Source organism: Poecilia reticulata, linkage group LG1, assembly GCF_000633615.1.
Source record: "Poecilia reticulata strain Guanapo linkage group LG1, Guppy_female_1.0+MT, whole genome shotgun sequence".
Classification (NCBI taxonomy): Eukaryota; Metazoa; Chordata; class Actinopteri; order Cyprinodontiformes; family Poeciliidae; genus Poecilia; species Poecilia reticulata.
The window spans coordinates 1,271,250-1,289,458 of record NC_024331.1 but is presented as its reverse complement, the minus strand read 5'-3'; the positions used below and the strand labels follow the sequence as shown (position 1 = coordinate 1,289,458).

At 42.8% G+C, this 18,209-nt stretch overlaps 3 protein-coding genes across 3 annotated transcripts; all 3 read left to right on the top strand.

The window, feature by feature from the left end:
- The first annotated feature begins 1,216 nt into the window (after window positions 1-1,216).
- actb1 (actin, beta 1) lies at window positions 1,217-4,343 on the top strand. Its single transcript, XM_008404745.2, has 7 exons — window positions 1,217-1,325; window positions 2,093-2,218; window positions 2,301-2,540; window positions 2,869-3,115; window positions 3,199-3,390; window positions 3,479-3,660; window positions 3,750-4,343. Exons 2-7 carry the CDS (start codon window positions 2,096-2,098, stop codon window positions 3,891-3,893), a joined length of 1,128 nt encoding a protein of 375 aa, XP_008402967.1. The 5' UTR covers window positions 1,217-1,325; window positions 2,093-2,095; the 3' UTR covers window positions 3,894-4,343.
- A 2,121-nt stretch (window positions 4,344-6,464) lies between these two features.
- fbxl18 (F-box and leucine-rich repeat protein 18) lies at window positions 6,465-13,149 on the top strand. Its single transcript, XM_008404755.2, has 7 exons — window positions 6,465-6,677; window positions 7,743-7,940; window positions 8,183-8,532; window positions 9,267-9,402; window positions 9,491-10,569; window positions 11,006-11,224; window positions 12,558-13,149. Exons 1-7 carry the CDS (start codon window positions 6,600-6,602, stop codon window positions 12,712-12,714), a joined length of 2,217 nt encoding a protein of 738 aa, XP_008402977.1. The 5' UTR covers window positions 6,465-6,599; the 3' UTR covers window positions 12,715-13,149.
- An 881-nt stretch (window positions 13,150-14,030) lies between these two features.
- Window positions 14,031-18,045, top strand: ptcd1 (pentatricopeptide repeat domain 1). Its single transcript, XM_008404766.2, has 8 exons — window positions 14,031-14,676; window positions 14,752-14,892; window positions 15,311-15,529; window positions 15,607-15,708; window positions 15,986-16,642; window positions 17,113-17,229; window positions 17,347-17,529; window positions 17,700-18,045. Exons 1-8 carry the CDS (start codon window positions 14,248-14,250, stop codon window positions 17,931-17,933), a joined length of 2,082 nt encoding a protein of 693 aa, XP_008402988.1. The 5' UTR covers window positions 14,031-14,247; the 3' UTR covers window positions 17,934-18,045.
- Window positions 18,046-18,209: the final 164 nt, after the last annotated feature.

The window sequence follows — 18,209 nt, the reverse complement described above, 5'->3', positions numbered from 1 at the left end:
AGAAAGCTTCATTCATTTCCTCAGACTAGTCACATGATCTGAGCTGTGCATTTTTTCCCCCCCATGTGACATCCTCCAATATCTCCTTATATGGATGTCTTCCAAAAGCTCTCTTAAAGGGATGGTTCCCTGCCCTGAGTCTATACTTGGTGCTTGTGAGTCTAAAGCAGGATAATGCCGCTGTGAAAAGCCAACTCCCTGATCAGCTCATTCAGCCAGCCTGGATGCTGTCCTCAGCTGTGATCACTTCCTACGTGCATGTTTAACAACGGGAGAAAAAAAAAGAGTCCCTATAAAACTCTGCTTCCCGTCCCTACTGGTGAGCTGGATTCCATATATCCTTATTAGGAACCCTCAGAGCTTGAAAGAATTCCCAGTGTCAGTTTATAAGTCTCCCCCCAGTGCCCTAATTAAGTTAAAACAGCGGCCTAACCCTGCCTCTCATTCTCAAGAGGAACACTACAATATTTGTTCAATTTTAGATTTAGTTATTACCCCAATAAGTTGAAGCATTTGCCATGTTTGCAAAGGGAGCACGCGTATTAAAATGAGTCATCACAAGGCCACATAATTTAATGCCAACTCACCTATTGTGTATCATGAAGCCAAAGGGTGTTCCCTCCTCACCTATTACACAAGTGGTTACACATAATGAGATGTACAGTCTGCTGAATTTTTATGTTAAACACACCTCAAAATGTCCACGTGTATCTTTCACTCAGATCACTATCATTGTGTGTTAAAGTGTATTAACATGGCTGTCAGCAGACCTGACATTGTAATTTTCCAGTGTATCTGTAGTAACTATTGTAAGACCAGGCTTGTGTTTCTAAGCACAACTAATTAATCAAAATTAGACAAATAATGAATATAATGGAAGGATGAATAAAAAAACTAGTATGTTTATGAGTTAGCATGAGAAAATAGGCTTTTGCCTTTTTCCAAAAGTCATTAAAATCCTAATGATGAAGGAGGAATAGACAGGTTGGTGTATTTCCCTGACCTCTGTCTGACATAATAAAACTAATTCTTAAAATTACTTACCTATGGATTAAGTTTTTCTTTCTTTCTTTTTTCTTTTTTTTTCTGCTCTTCAGTATCAAGCATCAGCCAGCAGAGCTGGTATTTGCATGTGCCACACCCAGTGGATGCAGCGGAGCCAATCAGAAGGCGCTGTGCGGAAAGTTTGCCTTATTTGGAAAGGGGCTGAAGCTCGAGCGCAAATAAAGTCCTGGGAATTATTGGCCTTTACTGCAGTCGACCTCAGACACCTGAGCACTAAACATAGCGGTCAGACACTAAGCTGATAACTCTCCTTCGCAAAGGTAAGAGCAACGGATTTGAGTTTTTTTTTTTTTTTGCTGTTGTTGTGGCTGCACTTCTTTAGCGGTTTCAGACTGTACTTTATAGTGTTGTCGCTTTCGTCTTCAATGTTGTATGATCTCGTTAAACGTATCGTTAAGGTGGCTTAATTTGATACCCCAGACAACCTTTCAGTGTCGGTGTTCAGCTTAGTGGCGTTGCATTTTTAAACGGTTACTTCAAAGCATCATGTTACCGCTCGCGCTGACTTAAATCTGGCTTAAAACGGACCTAGTTTTCCAGTTGCGCATCAGCGTTTGTAACGCGTCTGGTTCCTTGGCTTTGACGTTAAGGTGCAACTTGTCTTTTTAAAATTGAAAACTGGTGGTGGGGGGAATAAGCAATTAGAAGCCGAGTTCTCTTCACGGCTGGCATCTCAAAAAGCCACATGTCTGCACGACTTAGTCGATTTTGTTTACGTCAGAAAAAAGCTTTATTTTTTTTAGGGACTGAATATGCGACATTTGGAGAATTTATTCTGTCTCGGCAACTCCGGTGAAGGGTGAGGCTGGGGCTACTGCCGGGATGACTTCCGGGCCGGTGTGCCGCTGCTGTATCCAGACTGCCCTCACTTTTTGCCTTTTATGGCCATGTCCAGACCGGTCGAGAAACTGCCTTTTGTTTCACATCTCTGGATTTGACCGAGGATTTACTCAACTGCGACACCCAGCGTTCAGACGCTACAACAAGAGTTTCAACTATTGGATCTAAATTTTTCTTTCCCCCTTAGAAAATGGAAGATGAAATTGCAGCCCTCGTTGTTGACAATGGCTCTGGAATGTGCAAAGCTGGCTTTGCAGGAGATGATGCTCCACGTGCCGTCTTCCCCTCCATTGTTGGTCGCCCCAGGCATCAGGTACAAACTCGCCTCCTTCTCCCTTTATTTGAAAACATGATTGCAAACCTTATAGGGTGAAACTAAAACACTGCTTTCCCAGGGCGTGATGGTTGGAATGGGCCAGAAAGACAGCTATGTTGGTGATGAGGCACAGAGCAAAAGGGGAATTCTGACCCTGAAGTACCCCATTGAGCATGGCATTGTGACAAACTGGGATGACATGGAGAAGATCTGGCATCATACCTTCTACAACGAGCTGCGAGTTGCACCTGAGGAGCACCCTGTGCTGCTCACAGAAGCCCCCCTGAACCCTAAAGCCAACAGGGAGAAGATGACCCAGGTAACTAGAGTAATGTCATCAAAACATTCTGTATCCAGGACTGTCTTAGTATTTCTTGGTCTTGAACTCCTCCTGTTCCTCAACTTGTAGGTTTCTCTTCCCTGAGCTGAACTTTTCATCTCTTCAGGTTTCTGTTTTCCTGCACTGAATAAACGATTAGCTGCAGCATGAGCAATGAAGTTTTCAAATTGCACGTCTGTAGATTAGTTCTGACTAATCTGGTTTTCTGCTTGACTGAAACCTGTACATTAAAAATAACAGCCCTGTCTTTCTAACTTTTTCTCAGGACTTGTGAATTCAGTGAGTAACAGTTCCCCCCTCCTTCCAGATCATGTTTGAGACGTTCAACACACCTGCCATGTATGTGGCCATCCAGGCTGTGCTGTCCCTGTACGCCTCTGGACGTACCACCGGTATCGTCATGGACTCTGGTGATGGTGTGACCCACACAGTGCCCATCTATGAAGGCTATGCTCTGCCACATGCCATCCTGAGGCTGGACCTGGCTGGCAGAGACCTCACAGACTACCTCATGAAAATCCTGACTGAGAGGGGTTACAGCTTCACAACAACAGGTAAGCAAACTTCTCTGTTTACCTTAAGGCAATTTGTTCCAGTAATCTATTCCCTGACCATGTCAAAACCTGTTGTCCTCCAGCTGAGCGTGAGATTGTGCGTGACATCAAAGAGAAGTTGTGCTATGTTGCACTGGACTTTGAGCAGGAAATGGGAACTGCTGCTTCCTCCTCTTCATTGGAGAAGAGCTACGAGCTCCCCGACGGCCAGGTCATCACCATTGGAAACGAGAGGTTCCGTTGCCCAGAAGCCCTCTTCCAGCCTTCCTTCCTGGGCAAGTTGCGTTAATCTTTAACGATTGGATGCAAATTTTTTAATTTTGTCCTTTTTTTTTTTAAACAAATTATCACTCTGCTTCACAGGTATGGAATCATGTGGCATTCATGAGACTACCTTCAACAGCATCATGAAGTGTGATGTGGATATTCGTAAGGATCTGTACGCCAACACTGTCCTGTCTGGAGGTACCACCATGTACCCTGGCATCGCTGACCGCATGCAGAAGGAAATCACCGCCTTGGCACCCACAACCATGAAGATTAAGGTAAGATTGAAAATGGCAAGACTTCTGACTGACTCCTTTTTACTGAAATATTTTGAACGTCAATTTGAACTTGCTGTTTGTCTTTCCAGATCATCGCTCCTCCAGAGAGGAAGTACTCCGTGTGGATCGGAGGCTCCATCCTGGCTTCCCTGTCTACCTTCCAGCAGATGTGGATCAGCAAGCAGGAGTATGATGAGTCTGGCCCCAGCATTGTCCACAGGAAGTGCTTCTAAAAAGACTCATTTCTAAGCCTGCCACCCTCCCTAAAAACACTGCTCCAGCCCAAACAGGTTCTGCATACCTGCACCAACACACTGTGCTGAGCCGACACTTCTTCCATTCTGTCATCACTCTGGCTGTGGCACTATGGCCCTTGATGGGGTGACACTACAGGAAGCTAAGGGCATCCTTGGCGGTGTGAATGTGTGAAACATGTCAGTTGTGAAGTCATTCCAGATGTCTTTGTTCACCACCTTATTTGCCTCTATGAAGGTTTACTGTGTATTGCTTAATGTATAAATTATGTAATCTGAACTTTTTTTTTTCGTACTCGGCCTTAATGTTTGGTCCAGTTTGTCATCATGCAAAAAGGACTTCTACATTTTGAGGTGTATGAAGGTTTGTGCATGGGGTGTCAAGTCTCCAATGTACACAACAGCCCAATAAAGCGCACATGTCTGAGATTTCTGTCTGCCTGGTCTTGAGTGTTGTAGGGGGGGGGGGGGGGGGGGGCGTTGGGGCAGTTTAATGCGCATCTAAAATGAAACTTGTTACTAGTTGTACAAAGTTAGGCCAGTATTAATCTGAGTTTCAAATGAGTGTCTTCAAAAGCTTTACATGGAGTCAAACTTGGTGCTAACTTGTCGCATTATCTAGAATTTGACAATGCAGAGCAAAAAGTTAAACCTCCAAAGGATTTTTTTTTTTTTTTCTCTTCAGACTTGGTAAAGTCTGAAGCAAACTTCAGATTAGTAATTTGGCATAAGACAAATTACTAATCCTACTTGCACATGTCAACAATCTTCAGTTAAACACCGTTTCAACATTTGTTTGAACCCAAACGTTACAATCATGGCTACAAATTCACTTGAGTTTGGGAAATGAGATGCACCTGGTGCAAGTTGTGCAAAATTTTCAAAGTTGTATTTAACTGTGACAAGGAGTCTTAACATGTAAAAGTGAGGCAAGGATGGAGTAAAATGTATCTACCCTTGGAGGGGTGGGGCATGAAATTTATAGTGCTGAACCAGCTTTCTGTATTTGATGCACAATTAAAAACTAAAGTACTGTACAAAAACAGACCTACATGCAGTCATTGTTCATTTCTATTGGTTGCCTTATTGCCTCCTGCATCACTCACCTGATTTAGAGGGTAATTAGGCTAAAAATTGAAACTGACATCAAAACTCCAAGCTAAAATCTAGAGCTATAAACTTGTGCATGAGATTTCAAAGAAATGTGTTTCTGTACAGAATAAACCCAACTTATAAATTTTTTTTCAGAAGATGGACAAGCTGTGATTAAATTGGGAAACTCCTTTTCTGTATGTCATACATCAATCATTTCATCTTGAGAAATTTATGATGCAGTTACACAGGTCAATGAGTCACCATGGTACACTAATTTGATTTAGAGGTCCATCTAAAATTAGTTATAAAAATATTTTTAGAATTCAATTTCAAAATGTAAACTCATTCACTATGCAACATAATTCACATGTGTAATCTGTGTTCTGAGTTAAGTTTCATAGTTTACAGCTGGTCTAGACTCCTTTTCATGAATCACTGCATTGATGGAGGTGTCTTTGACACTAAAGTGTTAATGAAACACAACATGCTTATTAGTGGCCTTCAGCTCTTCAGCATTTTTTTTATTCTGGAGTTTTTCCCCTTTCCTTTGCCAATTCTTCATATTCTTTGTGTGGTTTAGATCTGAGGAATTTGCTGGCCAATCAAGCACAATTAGACTGTTGTTTTTAACGGAGGTGTTGGAGGCCGTGTGGGCAGGTACCAAGTTCTGCTCAATATTGAAGTGGCTCTCCATAAAGCTTGTGAGCAGATGGAAGCATGAAGTGCTCTAAAATGTCCTGGTAGATGGTTCCAGACTTTATAATTGAGACTAAACAGAGGACTAACACCAGCCTAATTATTACCTAATCAGTAATAATTAGGCTTCCCTAACAATTTAACTACCGTACCCCTTTTCTATCTGACTTTGGGACTTTAATTCCAAATTAAATGCAAAACTTACTTTTTATCTTAAAATATAAAATTGGATATCTTTGGGTTGTCTCTTGTCTGTAGTCCAGGTAAGACTCTTTGTCTACCTGGCTAAACGGTGGCTGAACACAAGGGATACTACAGTTCTAGCTCATTGACTAGTATACACTCTGTATGGTGGCTGGCTCTTTGAAGCACAGACTCCAACCACCCTCTTAAGGGTGTAGTTATCCCTCCTACTTATGGAGGGATGACATTCTCTGAGGATGAGAATGTGAGGTTTAAGAGTCATTAAATTTAATAGTTCATCTGGCGTGGGGAGATTTAAATGTTTGTAGGTTGATGAGTATGAGAGAGGCAGAAAATCATAAGATCTTGTATCTTTTAACTGTTCCTTTTTAAACAAACTGTAAAATTGCATAATTTTACATAATTATTTTGCTGTTTTTACTTTTTCTCTGTCCAAGACAGACAGACACTCATAAACCACACTACACTCCGTACCGGTAGATTGCGGTAATGCTACTTATAGTTTTATGCCAATCACCAACAAAAATCAAGAAGAAGACGACGATCAGCCGGAAGTTAATCCGTCCATTAAGATCTTCCCGCTGGTGCGGCCTCAAATATCCTCCGTGTAGCAGCTAACGGCAGCCTGTGGTACGGTGTTAAAGCAGGAGGACTGGAACATGAAAGGCACGCGGATTTAATTTCAAATCAATGTTTAGAAATAACACACCAGTCATGAATGAGACTGCACCTGGGATTATGGAGGGAATGGATCGACAGATCGAGCAGGTAGGTAGGCGAGGTTTTCACAGGGCGGGCTAGATATCTTAATTAACGTTTGTTATTTTAATCGCTTCTAAGCTTAAGACAAAATTCTGCTTAGTTTAGCCTGGCGGTTTTTAATATTCAGATGTAGAGAAACAGACTGGTAGGCATTTTGAAATGGTCCAGTGGATTAAGGGCGTAAAAAAAAAAAAAAAAAAAAAGTAAGAAAATGTTGTCGACGATGCACTTCTTTTTATTATGCACCGCCCATCATAAATGATTATGCAGCATAATTATTTTTTGTACAAAATGTAGGTTACTGCATGTGCTGTCGCATTACGTAGGGCACATGCACTCTGCCACAGGACATGTACATGCAGTGTGAAAAAGTATCTGCTCTATATATCATCAGACAAAGATAATCTGAATTGTGCGACAAATCCAATTTAAATGTTTACGATAAGAGCTGTGGTGAGACTTGGGCTTTCCTCTTTGCATTCCTGTTTTAATATTAACACAGGACAAAAGCAGTTGAGTGAATTCTGAGGTTTTGAGAAACGCACCTTTTGCCCAGGTAAATCTTAGGGGCGGCGTTTCTAAATACAGATGAACAATGATCCAACACAGACAGACAAAACAGCCCAGGTGTTAATTAAGCAAATAAGTGAAATATTGTTGAATATTCTTGAACTACAGTGGCCCAGCGGTCACCCGTTGACCGCTGGAGATGGACACCAGCGCCCCTTGCGATCCTGCAAGGTTAAGTGTGTAGATGGATGCATGGATGAACCAGAACATGGAAGGCATTTACTTTTAAGCTCCTGAAATGAAAAGGTTGTAGGTTCCTTCAGCCTCCTAGCTCAGGTCAAAAAGAACTGCATTTCTTTACTGAGTGTCAGGAAATTTGGTTCTGTAGATTCTGAAAAATTCTATCAGCAATCCTGTTGCCAGAAGCAGTCCTCACTTTGACTGGTTGAAGGAACAACATATTTACAAATGTCACAGTTTAGAATATCTTTTATTGAGCTATTTCGGTGAGCTGTCTCATGAACTCTGACTGATATAACGGATCTTTTGTCTCTGTGTCAGGCTTTCTGTAACCAGGATACCATGTCGTCTGGCTCGGTTGGGATGTCGGATCTGTCTGATGAGATCCTGCTGTGTATCCTCCGTCATGTTCCAGTGTGTGACCTGCTGACTAATGTGGCAAATGTCTGCCAGAAGTTACACACACTTTGCTACGACAAGACACTGCTCACAAACGTCAGATTTTCTGAAGAATATCTGGTAAAGCAATTAAAAATCTCTTACATTCTTTGGAGATGATGAGACATTTCAGGACTGAGAAATTCTTTGTTTAGTTCAGAAACAAACACATGAACAACATATCAAATACACTTTTTTAGGGCATATCTGTGCAGATGCTCATGAGTCCTAAAACCCTCCCTAACATTAAAGTGGAAAAACACAGCAGATCTGGTTTTAATAATAATAAACCTTGTTTTTTTTGGGGTTTTTTTTGTTTCCAGGCTGACGATCAGTTGGTCCGTCACACTCTAAACCTGCTAGCCAACCACGTACAATCCCTCAGCCTCAACAGCTGCTACTGGCTGTCAGCCCCCACCTTAGACAAACTGGCACGATGCAGAGGAGTAACACATCTGGATGTAACCGGCTGCCGCCTCACCTCCCTTTGCCTGTCGCGTCTCTTATCCTCTTTGTCTTTGCTCAGATCGCTGGCGTTTGATGTTAGGCCCTGTTTCAACTCCGCACTGCTCAGCTCAGAAGCCGTTGATTCACTGAGCCGCCTCACAGAGCTGAGACAGACTCTGTTTACACCGAGCTATGGCGTGGTGCCTTGCTGTGCCCAACTTCGCAAGTAAGAGTCTGGGATCAAAGGAATTGTGAGAAAACTGTAAGGTTAGGTCTTCATATGCTCGGATACATATGCTGTTTGTACTTCTATTTCTGTAATGATTTACCTAAAATGGATAAATAACAGAAAAGGGGCTACAACTTATTTCTACCAATTCAGACAATAGAAGCTCATAAAGCTCTCCAGAAGAGAGTAAACATCCAGCTTTTCAAACAGACTATGAAGAATTTTCATCGCTGTGATGAAATAGTGATTGCCTCATAGGTCAGTAACTGTCGGACTGCAAGAGGAGAGATTCCATCAGGGCAGAAGAGAGACGGAGAATTTTACACAATGAAGACGAAATGTTCAATTCACATGTACTTCCCCTTATCAGTGTTTATTATACAATTTACAGAAGTCCTAGTTTAGAAAACAATTTTTTTTTCTCCTAAAACCTTTTTTGGATGAGAAATATTAACATAAATGAACTGATAATGTCATCAATTCAGTCAGAAGATTGGATTTTTCTAAATCAAATTAGAATAAAAACCTGACCTGACCGAGAAAAATTAATGTCATTTTTGGATTCAGCGGTGCAAAATAATCCTAATTCAGTTGAAAAAACATAGACTTCCAAAAAATCTTTTTTTGTAACCTGGTGTTATCATCGGTTCCACTGGCTGTGAGGTGCATTTTTAGACAGTGTTTTTTCCAGAGGACAGTGTTGGAGTTGACTGTTTGCCGTTGTGTTTCAGGCTGATGCTGCAGTTTGACATTCCAGATGTGACCAGAGAGGGCATCGGTGTTTGCTGTCAGCTGATGGTCGGCCAGAGCAGCGTGCCACATTACGAACAGCTGGAGGAGTTCACGGCCAGACTGGCCCCAGGAGAGGTGAGTTATTTGGGATTCCTGTTACACTATCTGTCTGATTCCTGTAATGTACGCTTTAAGAGCTCGATCGATGTCCTTTCTGCACCAGGTGAACCAGACGCTGCTCCTTCTCTACCTTGCCGTGTTTAGCGTTCACATTCCAAAGCACCTCAGAGTTTTCCTTGTTTCAATTCCTGGTCCCAATCCGGCTCACTGGCCCGCTGCTCCCTCACTGGCTCAAAGCCTCGGTCAGCGTGGAGACCTGCTGGCGCTGCAGCTGCCACGCACCTGGCTGGATCCACTGTCCCTAAAGCGAGCTCTGGAGGGAAACAGCCCCAAGCACCTGAGCTTCAGCCGCTGCCCTGCGTTGTGGCCGCAGGTCTTCCAGTCGCTGCTTGGCGGTGGAGTCAGAGACGCTGCTCAGCTCGTCAGCCTCAACCTCAGCGGGATCAACCATGTTCCGTACTCGGAGTGCAGGAGTGTGGAGGATCAGCTGGTTGCTGAGACAATGGGCCAGGTGGCTGCAACCTGCTCCAACGTTAAACACCTGAACCTGATGCACACACATTATCATCACGAGTGCTCACCTGGGCTGGACGGACAAACACACTTGGGTGCCAGCCTGGGCAGATTCAAACACCTGCGGTCTCTGACCTTGCCTGCCTGCGCTTTGTCAGACGGTGTAAATACGAATCACACCTCAGCGCCTGGCTCAACTCCCTCACTGCTGTTCCAGGGACTGAAGAAGGCCCCGCGTGTGGGTCTCCAGAATTACAAACCTGATTCGGAGCCTTTGTTGGCCGGGGACAGCATTTCTGGGCTGGTTTTGCTCACAGCTGGCTGTCGCTTCTTAGAAACCTTTGAGCTCATCGGTCCAGGTTTTGCATCGGCGCTGCCTCGGCTCGAGCCGTGCACCCGTGCCAGCGTGGAGCCTCGTGGGATGTGCGCTTGGGCACAAGGAGTTGGAGATGTGCACCTGGCAGCACTTGAAGCTTTACCTCGGCTACGTCGCTTGACTCTGGCCGGACTCCCTGGAGTCCTCAAAGGAACTGGACTGGTACAGCTGACTAGGAAGTGCAGAGACCTACGGGTGTTGTCCTTAGCCAACTTGGGATCTCTGAAAACCATGAACTACGCAGCCTCCTTGCTGGAGACACTTGCACAGTGCACACAGCTGCAGGAACTCAGGTTAGAGGAAGTCTTCAACTTGTCTTTTCCTTGTTCAGAAACATTTGGCTGTGGATGGATGGTGAATTCCTAAACATAACCACATATTCCTTTAACTAGCAGCTTTTAGTTTTTTTTCTAATATAGTCTTCAATTTAGTTAGCATTATCTCAGTCAAGGAAAAGCTGCAATTTAATCTTAAGATTTGCAACATATCAATAAGACCAAAGGATGAGAATTGAAACGTTTTTTTCTGACATTGTCTGAATGTGTCCTTCCATTCATCCAACCATTTTTTGTCTATCTATGCATCTAGTTGTCTTTTAACAGAGCCATCTATCCATCCTCAGTGTGGATTTCTGCTGGAAACCTGAAGTCTTCATCTTTGTTTTATGTGTGTGTGTGTGTGTGTGTGTGTGTGTGTGTGTGTGTGTGTGTGTGTGTGTGTGTGTGTTAGGTTAGAGCAGCCATACCTAAATGCCAACACGTCTTTCTTTGAGGCCTTGTCCAGCTGCCATCGCCTGCAGCGGCTCTGTCTCATCTCCCGTAGCGGCACCTTCGACTCTTTGGCCACAGAGACGTTCATGGAGCGCTGCTGCCATGTTGTAATGTGCCACATGTTCATGGGCGGCACTCTGGCCGCCTGTCGGACACTGCAGAAGTCCCTGCTGGACAGGTGAGTGAAGATTAAGTTGTATTTACTGATTTCTTCTGCTTTTACCGTCATGTCGCACTCCAATGTTTCAAACTATCAAATATGTGTTAATATTAGATAAATATAACCTAAATAAATACACAAAGGCGTTTCAGTGTGATGACTCTAAGCTAACTAAACCAACCTAACCTTGTGTAATTGCCATTTCTTTATAATCTTCTTTTCACTGACACACTGACTGTAAATTCTTTACAACTGGTGGTTCACACCTGAGTGAAGTTGGCCCCCCCACCTTTTTCAAATCAGACAAAATTGGTGTCAAACGTTTGTGCTACGTTTGTGCTGGTTTGTGCAGCAAAAATTTTCGTTTGTGCCGCTATCATTTTAAAGATATAAAGAAATGTTTCTAGAGGTCATCCAAGGTCAACCAGTACCCCACTTTCTTCAAATCAGACAAAATGGGTGTCAATCAACTCGGCTACGTTTGTGCTGGTTTGTGCAGCAAAAATTTTCGTTTCTGCTGCTTTGGCTTTGAAGATATTAATGAAAGTGTAAAGGTCAAAAGGTCAATTGGCCCCCCCACCTTTTTCAAATCAGACAAAATTGGTGTCAAACGTTTGTGCTACGTTTGTGCTGGTTTGTGCAGCAAAAATTTTCGTTTGTGCCGCTATCATTTTAAAGATATAAAGAAATGTTTCTAGAGGTCATCCAAGGTCAACCAGTACCCCACTTTCTTCAAATCAGACAAAATGGGTGTCAATCAACTCGGCTACGTTTGTGCTGGTTTGTGCAGCAAAAATTTTCGTTTGTGCCGATATCATTTTAAAGATATAAAGAAAGTTGGATTTCATAAAAGTTGAGGGGCTGGTTGACCTTTTGACCTTTACACTTTCATTAATATCTTCAAAGCCAAAGCAGCACAAACGAAAAATTTTGCTGCACAAACCAGCACATACGTAGCTGAGTCGTTTGACACCAATTTTGTCTGATTTGAAGAAGGTGGGGGGGCCAACTTCACTCAGGTGTGGTTCACTGGTTTGATTCCCACTCCCCGTTTGTCCTTTGTTGTTGTTTTGTTTGTATTACATGTCCAAACGCTAGGGGGCACTGCCATGCCAGTATCAAATGCTATGGGGTTTATACTCTTCTTCATGATATGTATGTTTGGGTGATGAGCATGGCAGAACAAAGCTGAGCAAATAATCAAGAGAAGTTATTTTTACTGACTAACACTCCAGCTCTGTCGCTGTGTCCTCGGGGAAGACGTCCACCTCGCCTGCTGGTGTTGGTCAGAAGGTTCAATGGTGCGATATAATAAATTAGAAGTCAGTTTTGCATTTTCTCTTTCTGTTAGATTTTCAGCTGAGCGTTCAGCACTCAGTGTGGTCATCTACCCGCTACAACACGAGGACCTGCCCTCCGTCATCAGGGGCATCTCACTGTCGCTGCTGGATCGGATAACTTTGTTCCAGAGCCACGTGGCGCAGCCTCCACATTTATCACCCATATGACATCATCAGTGATCTGTAACGTAATTGCTGTTGCTGAAAATAAAATGTAGTGAAATACTGTCTGTCAAGCTTCTGATTATGTAACAGCAGCAGTGTAAAAAAATGCATCAGCAAAACTGTTTTTGGTAATAATGGTTCGTTTAGTCATCCATCTACACACGGTGCTACTCGGGCATCCCAGTCATAAATCATTTTAGTTGCTTGGTGTCTGTTTTAAAATAAGTGCCAACAATATTTATAAAGAATGAAACTTTGTAAATGAAGCTGTGACACAACAAATGGTTTTGTGGATTTTTTAAATGATTTCTTGTGTGCATGTTTTTTTTTCTACAAACTGGAAGTTTAAACAAAAGTCTCTACTTATAACAATGGTCTGTTACTAAAGATGTGCAAAATATGTTTTTTTATGAATTAAAGTGTAATTGTTCTACTGCATATAGAAACGTCTAAACTTATTTCTTCACAGTAAGCCACAACTTCCAGTTTTCCTTGATGAATCAAACCTGGTTTAATTATATTTAATACAGAAATATCCTTACTAGTGATTATGCTTGTTGTTTGGAAGATTTTAGTCTGATATTTTAACTGTTTTGTCCCATGCTGAAAGTATTTCATAAAAATATTACCAAAAAGGCATCTTTTTTTTAAATGATTCAGTTGTGTAATTTAATTTCTTAAGGACAGAAAAATATTTACACACTTTGTGACATTTATAGGGAGGGAAGGTTATTTACTTTTCAGGACATTAACTTTGATACAACAGTTACCTTTTTATTTTATTTGCAATTAAAATCATCTTTAAAAGATGGTGGTGTCCCCTTACAGGGTCCTCTCACAATACATCCACTTCATAAACTATTTTGTTTTGTTAAGTACAGCTGGTTTTGCTTCAAGACTATCGGTTTTTGCTGCAGCACATACAGACCTCTGGCATTACATATAATTCGGAGGAGAGACATTCCACACATTGAGCTTCATTGGGTATAGAGTGGGCTAATGTGAGCTTAGCGCCCAGAAATACTGATAATCATCAAAAATTGTTATACACAATTTTATCTATTTAACTCAGAAAACTTCATTTGATTAAGGTTATTGATCCGATATTGGCAGGGTTTTTTTTTCATACATTTTGGGAGTGTGCCCCATACAATTATCTTTGTGACCAGTAGAGGGCAGTGTGTGCATAAAGTCTAGCATCACGGCAGACAGAATAATACATTGATGATAAATCGATTAAATGTGGGACTAGAAGGAGTTTTTTCGACAACTTGTTTAACAGGAAGTAGAACCATATGTTGTGAAATCACATCGTTTAAACTCTAAACCCTCGTTTGTTGGCTAAAGTCTGGTGAATTTGCTCTAAATGATGACTCGGTATCTATTTTTCAGGTCTGGACTACTGCGTCATTGAAGCGTGGTTGCTCAGGTCAACATGGTTTCCTCCAAACAACATTTGAGATTTTATATTTTAAAATAAATTAACTTTCAATTTATTTTAGAGGTAGAGAGTCAGCACCGTGATAGCGCTTAAAGATGTTCGCTGTGATGCGGTGTTTACGAGACTGGAGTAAAATATCTGTGACCAGGGTTTCTTTTTTCCCTTCGGAGACGGCGATTCTAAAAACACATCTAGGTCTCAGAATACCAGAGCGCAGGTTCGCAGTCCTCTCAGCGACTCCATGTCGGCTCCCCGTCAGGTTTGTGTCCCTGTCCACGTCTGTCAGAACGGATACTGGAGCCTCACCTGACCGGGAAAACTTCGGCTCCTTGTCTGAGGACATTTCCTCCAGGAGGTCGTTCGGGAAGAGCCGCCCGGACATCCAGAACCTGCGATACCCGGAGGATGTTGTGGAGGATGATGAGGACGCAGGGGAGCTGAAGAAACCCCACCGAAGAACTGTGAGGAGAAACACTGCCTACTGGTACTTCTTACAGTGCAAGAGACTTATCAAAGAGAACAAGGTTTGCCTTAGTGAGCTGTCTTTGCGACTTTCCTAACCTCTTTTCTTTGCATTAATGTTTCTATTTGTTCCGCAGCTGCAAGAGGCCCTGGATGTGTTTAGCAGCAACATGCTGAAGGAGGAGCGGCTGCAGCCTGAGGAGTTCAACTACTCTGTGCTGATTGGAGGCTGTGGTCGAGCTGGACAACTCAAAAAGGCCTTCAAACTTTACAACGATGTAGGGAAAAGTGTTGCAGTTTAATATCTGCCTCTTGTCATGCCATCATCCCTGTTTTTTCTTTTCTTCCTTGTTGTAGTTCTTAATTATTTCCAGTATTTTTGAGATTTTATGTATTAAAATGAACAAAAAGAACTATAAAATCTGAGAAGTCTGAACGTTTGTAGTTTTTACATGGATTCCAGATGATACGTGGTGCTAGTTTAATGTTGCACAATCTCACTGTTTGTGTGCTTTTTTTATTTTTATTTTGACTGGAAATATTTTCAAACAACCAAGTTTGTTGGTTGTTAAGCCAGAATATTGAGTATACCAAAACTTTTTATACTCAGCTGAGTCTAACCTTCCAGTTTACAGACCTTCCTAGTGACCCAGTCAGTGACCTCTGTAATGCTGTGTGTGCTGCTGTGTCCTTCAGATGAAAAAGCGAGGTCTGGCTGCAACAGATGCAACCTACACCGCGTTGTTCAACGCCTGTGCCGAGTCGCCATCGAAGCAAGCTGGACTCCAGCAAGCCCTGAAGCTGGAACAAGAGCTCCGGCGTCAGAACTACCCTCTGAGCACCATTACGTACCACGCTCTGCTCAAGACCCACGCCATCACCAACCACATCCAAGCCTGTGTTCACACTCTCCTGGTACCACAGCTGCCTTCTCATGCCGGGGTGTAAGACGTTGCATTGCGTCTGTTGAAGAGTTTTGCTTGTGTTTGTAGGAAATGGTGAAAAATGGACACGCTGTAACTCAGGAGACGTTTCATTACCTACTGATGGCCTGTTTAACAGACAAAGACACAGGATTCAGACTGGCTTTGCAGGTAATTCTGATTCTCCGGAGCGGTGAGCAGGTTTTGGACTGACTGATTGGATATTTTTGTTTTATTGCAGTGATGCCCAAATAACTTAGTTGCTTTTGACTGGACCAGAGTGTATACAGTACATAGCGCCCTCCACACTTATTGGCACTGCTGATAAAGATGTGTGAAGAAAATGTAAACGAATGTATCAGTTTTTGCAGTAATATTCTGTCCAAAACAAAGCATTTCTTATTTTGTTGTTTAAAGATTGTCGTTTTGCTGTTTCTGTTGACTGCAGGTGTGGCGTCAGATGCTGCGGTCGGGGATTGTCCCAGATTCAAAGAACTATACTCTGCTTCTACGAACAGCCAGGGATTGTGGGATTGGTGATCCAGCCTTAGCATCAAGTGTTCTGCTGAAGCCTGACTATGAAATTTGGAGGGAAAAAGAAAATGCGTCAGATGCCAGTTACAAGAGTGTAATAGACATAGACCTTCTAGAGAGGCAGTTGTTTCTTGAACACAGCACTACCAGTAAGAGTCGGACGAACAACAAACTCAGTGAAGAGGAGAAATCCACCCATCTTATGCCAATCAGGCAAACAGAAAACATCTCACTGACTTCTGACTTAGTAGCCGACTCTACAACCCCTAATCTGCTGGACCTTTTAGAAGGCAGAAGAGGGACCATGCTCGCTCTCAGCTCTGTACACACAGCCTCTGACAGGTTGGCCCTTGTTGGTGGAGCTAAAGGTTTCCTAGACAAGATGGAGGCTAACGGACTGAGTCCAGACCTGAAAACTCTGACGCTCTTGGCCGACATGATGGAGCCTGGCCATCAGTCCCTCCAGATGCTGTTAAAGGCCGCCAAGCGGCATCAGGTGAAGCTTGATGTTGCGTTTTTTAACTCCGCCATACGCAGAACGATCAGAGTGGGGACCCCAGAGGATGTAAAGGTAACGGCACACAAAAATCCTAACAAGCTCTCCTGAACTGATTGCTTTTGTCCACCTGTGTAAGTTATATTGGTCTTACAAGAAACAATGTTTACATAATTACTGTTACTCTATACAGCTACCATCTGTACGGGCCCAGCTTTTAAGAAAATTCCAAAGAATTTCACAAGTTCAATGAAGTAAATTTTCCACCGGTGGATTCAGTTTGAGCCGTAGAAACATCCCAACGATGATCAGTGGAAACGGCTCAATCTGAGCTTCATGACAAGGGCTGTGAATACCTTTGAGATTTCTTGGCTTTCTATTTTTAATAAATTTGCATACAATTCAAAAACCTTTTATGCATTGTCACAACAGGGTATTTGTGTGTAACATAACAAAATGTGGAAAAAGTGAAGCGCTGTGACTGCTGTGTATGTTATGCGTAAATATGTGTGTGTTCATGTAGTTTCCATTCCTACTCTCCCCAGGCTGTGCTGGGTGTGATGCGACAGAGGAATGTCAGCCTGAATATTCAGACATATGGATGTCTGGCGTTAGGCTGCGATCGGCAGGAGGAAGGTCTGCAGCTGCTAAAAGACATGCAGGTGACATGCTGACTGTTTTATTAAATAACCTGACACTGCACACAATATACACACACAGCTGTTCTCACCAATTGACAGGCAGTAAACTGGTTTGTTTATCTCTGATTGTTTCTGCAGGATGCAGGGTTTCGGCCCAATGTCCACGTGTTCTCTGCTCTGATTGGCCGGGCAACTCGGAGACTGGATTACATCTACCTGAAAACGCTCCTGAAGAGCATGGAGGACCTGAGTGTGTGGCCTAATGAGGTCATCGTCCAGCAGCTGGAGTTTGCTGCACAATATCCTCCCAACTACAACCAGGTCAGAGCACACACAAATAAAAAAAGATCTGTCATGATCTACTAATCATTTTAAATAATATTGTTTTTCACACCTTCCAGTTTCATCCTCTTTAATGTCATTTTCAGATGTTGCTTATTTCTCATAATTCAACTCTTTAATTGGTTTCCTCTCTGTTCACTTAATCCCAGTACAAATCCAGAAACAACTACTTGGTGCACATAGATGGTTTCCGTGGTTACTACCAGCAGTGGCTGAAGGATTCAGCTGCTCAGAGCGCTGAGGCGGAAGAGGAGCAGTCGGCGCTGCAGTCTGAGTCAGGCGCTGCGGTGGACGGACTGACTGAGGCTGAGAGGAACCACAGAGCAGCAGCCAGGAGACATTTTTCTCGCCGCAATAAGAAAAACAGCTCCCAGTCTTATTAGGCTTTATCAATATGAATGGATTTGGGTCAAACAATGACTGTTGTCAGGAAATGTGGTTCTGTATTGAAAATGTTGATGCAATTATGGTTTATTATAAACTTGATACATTCTATCTGGTTTTTGTCTTGTGATTGGTTGAGTTTATGAACCTTTGTGGTGGGTCCCCCCAGTTGGGATCCAGTTTCAGAGCTCCATCTAAGGGTGTAGGGTGAAGAGGTATCGCTGCCAGTGAGACAATCCCTCAGCATCCTGCTTGACCAGGGGTCCCCAAACCTT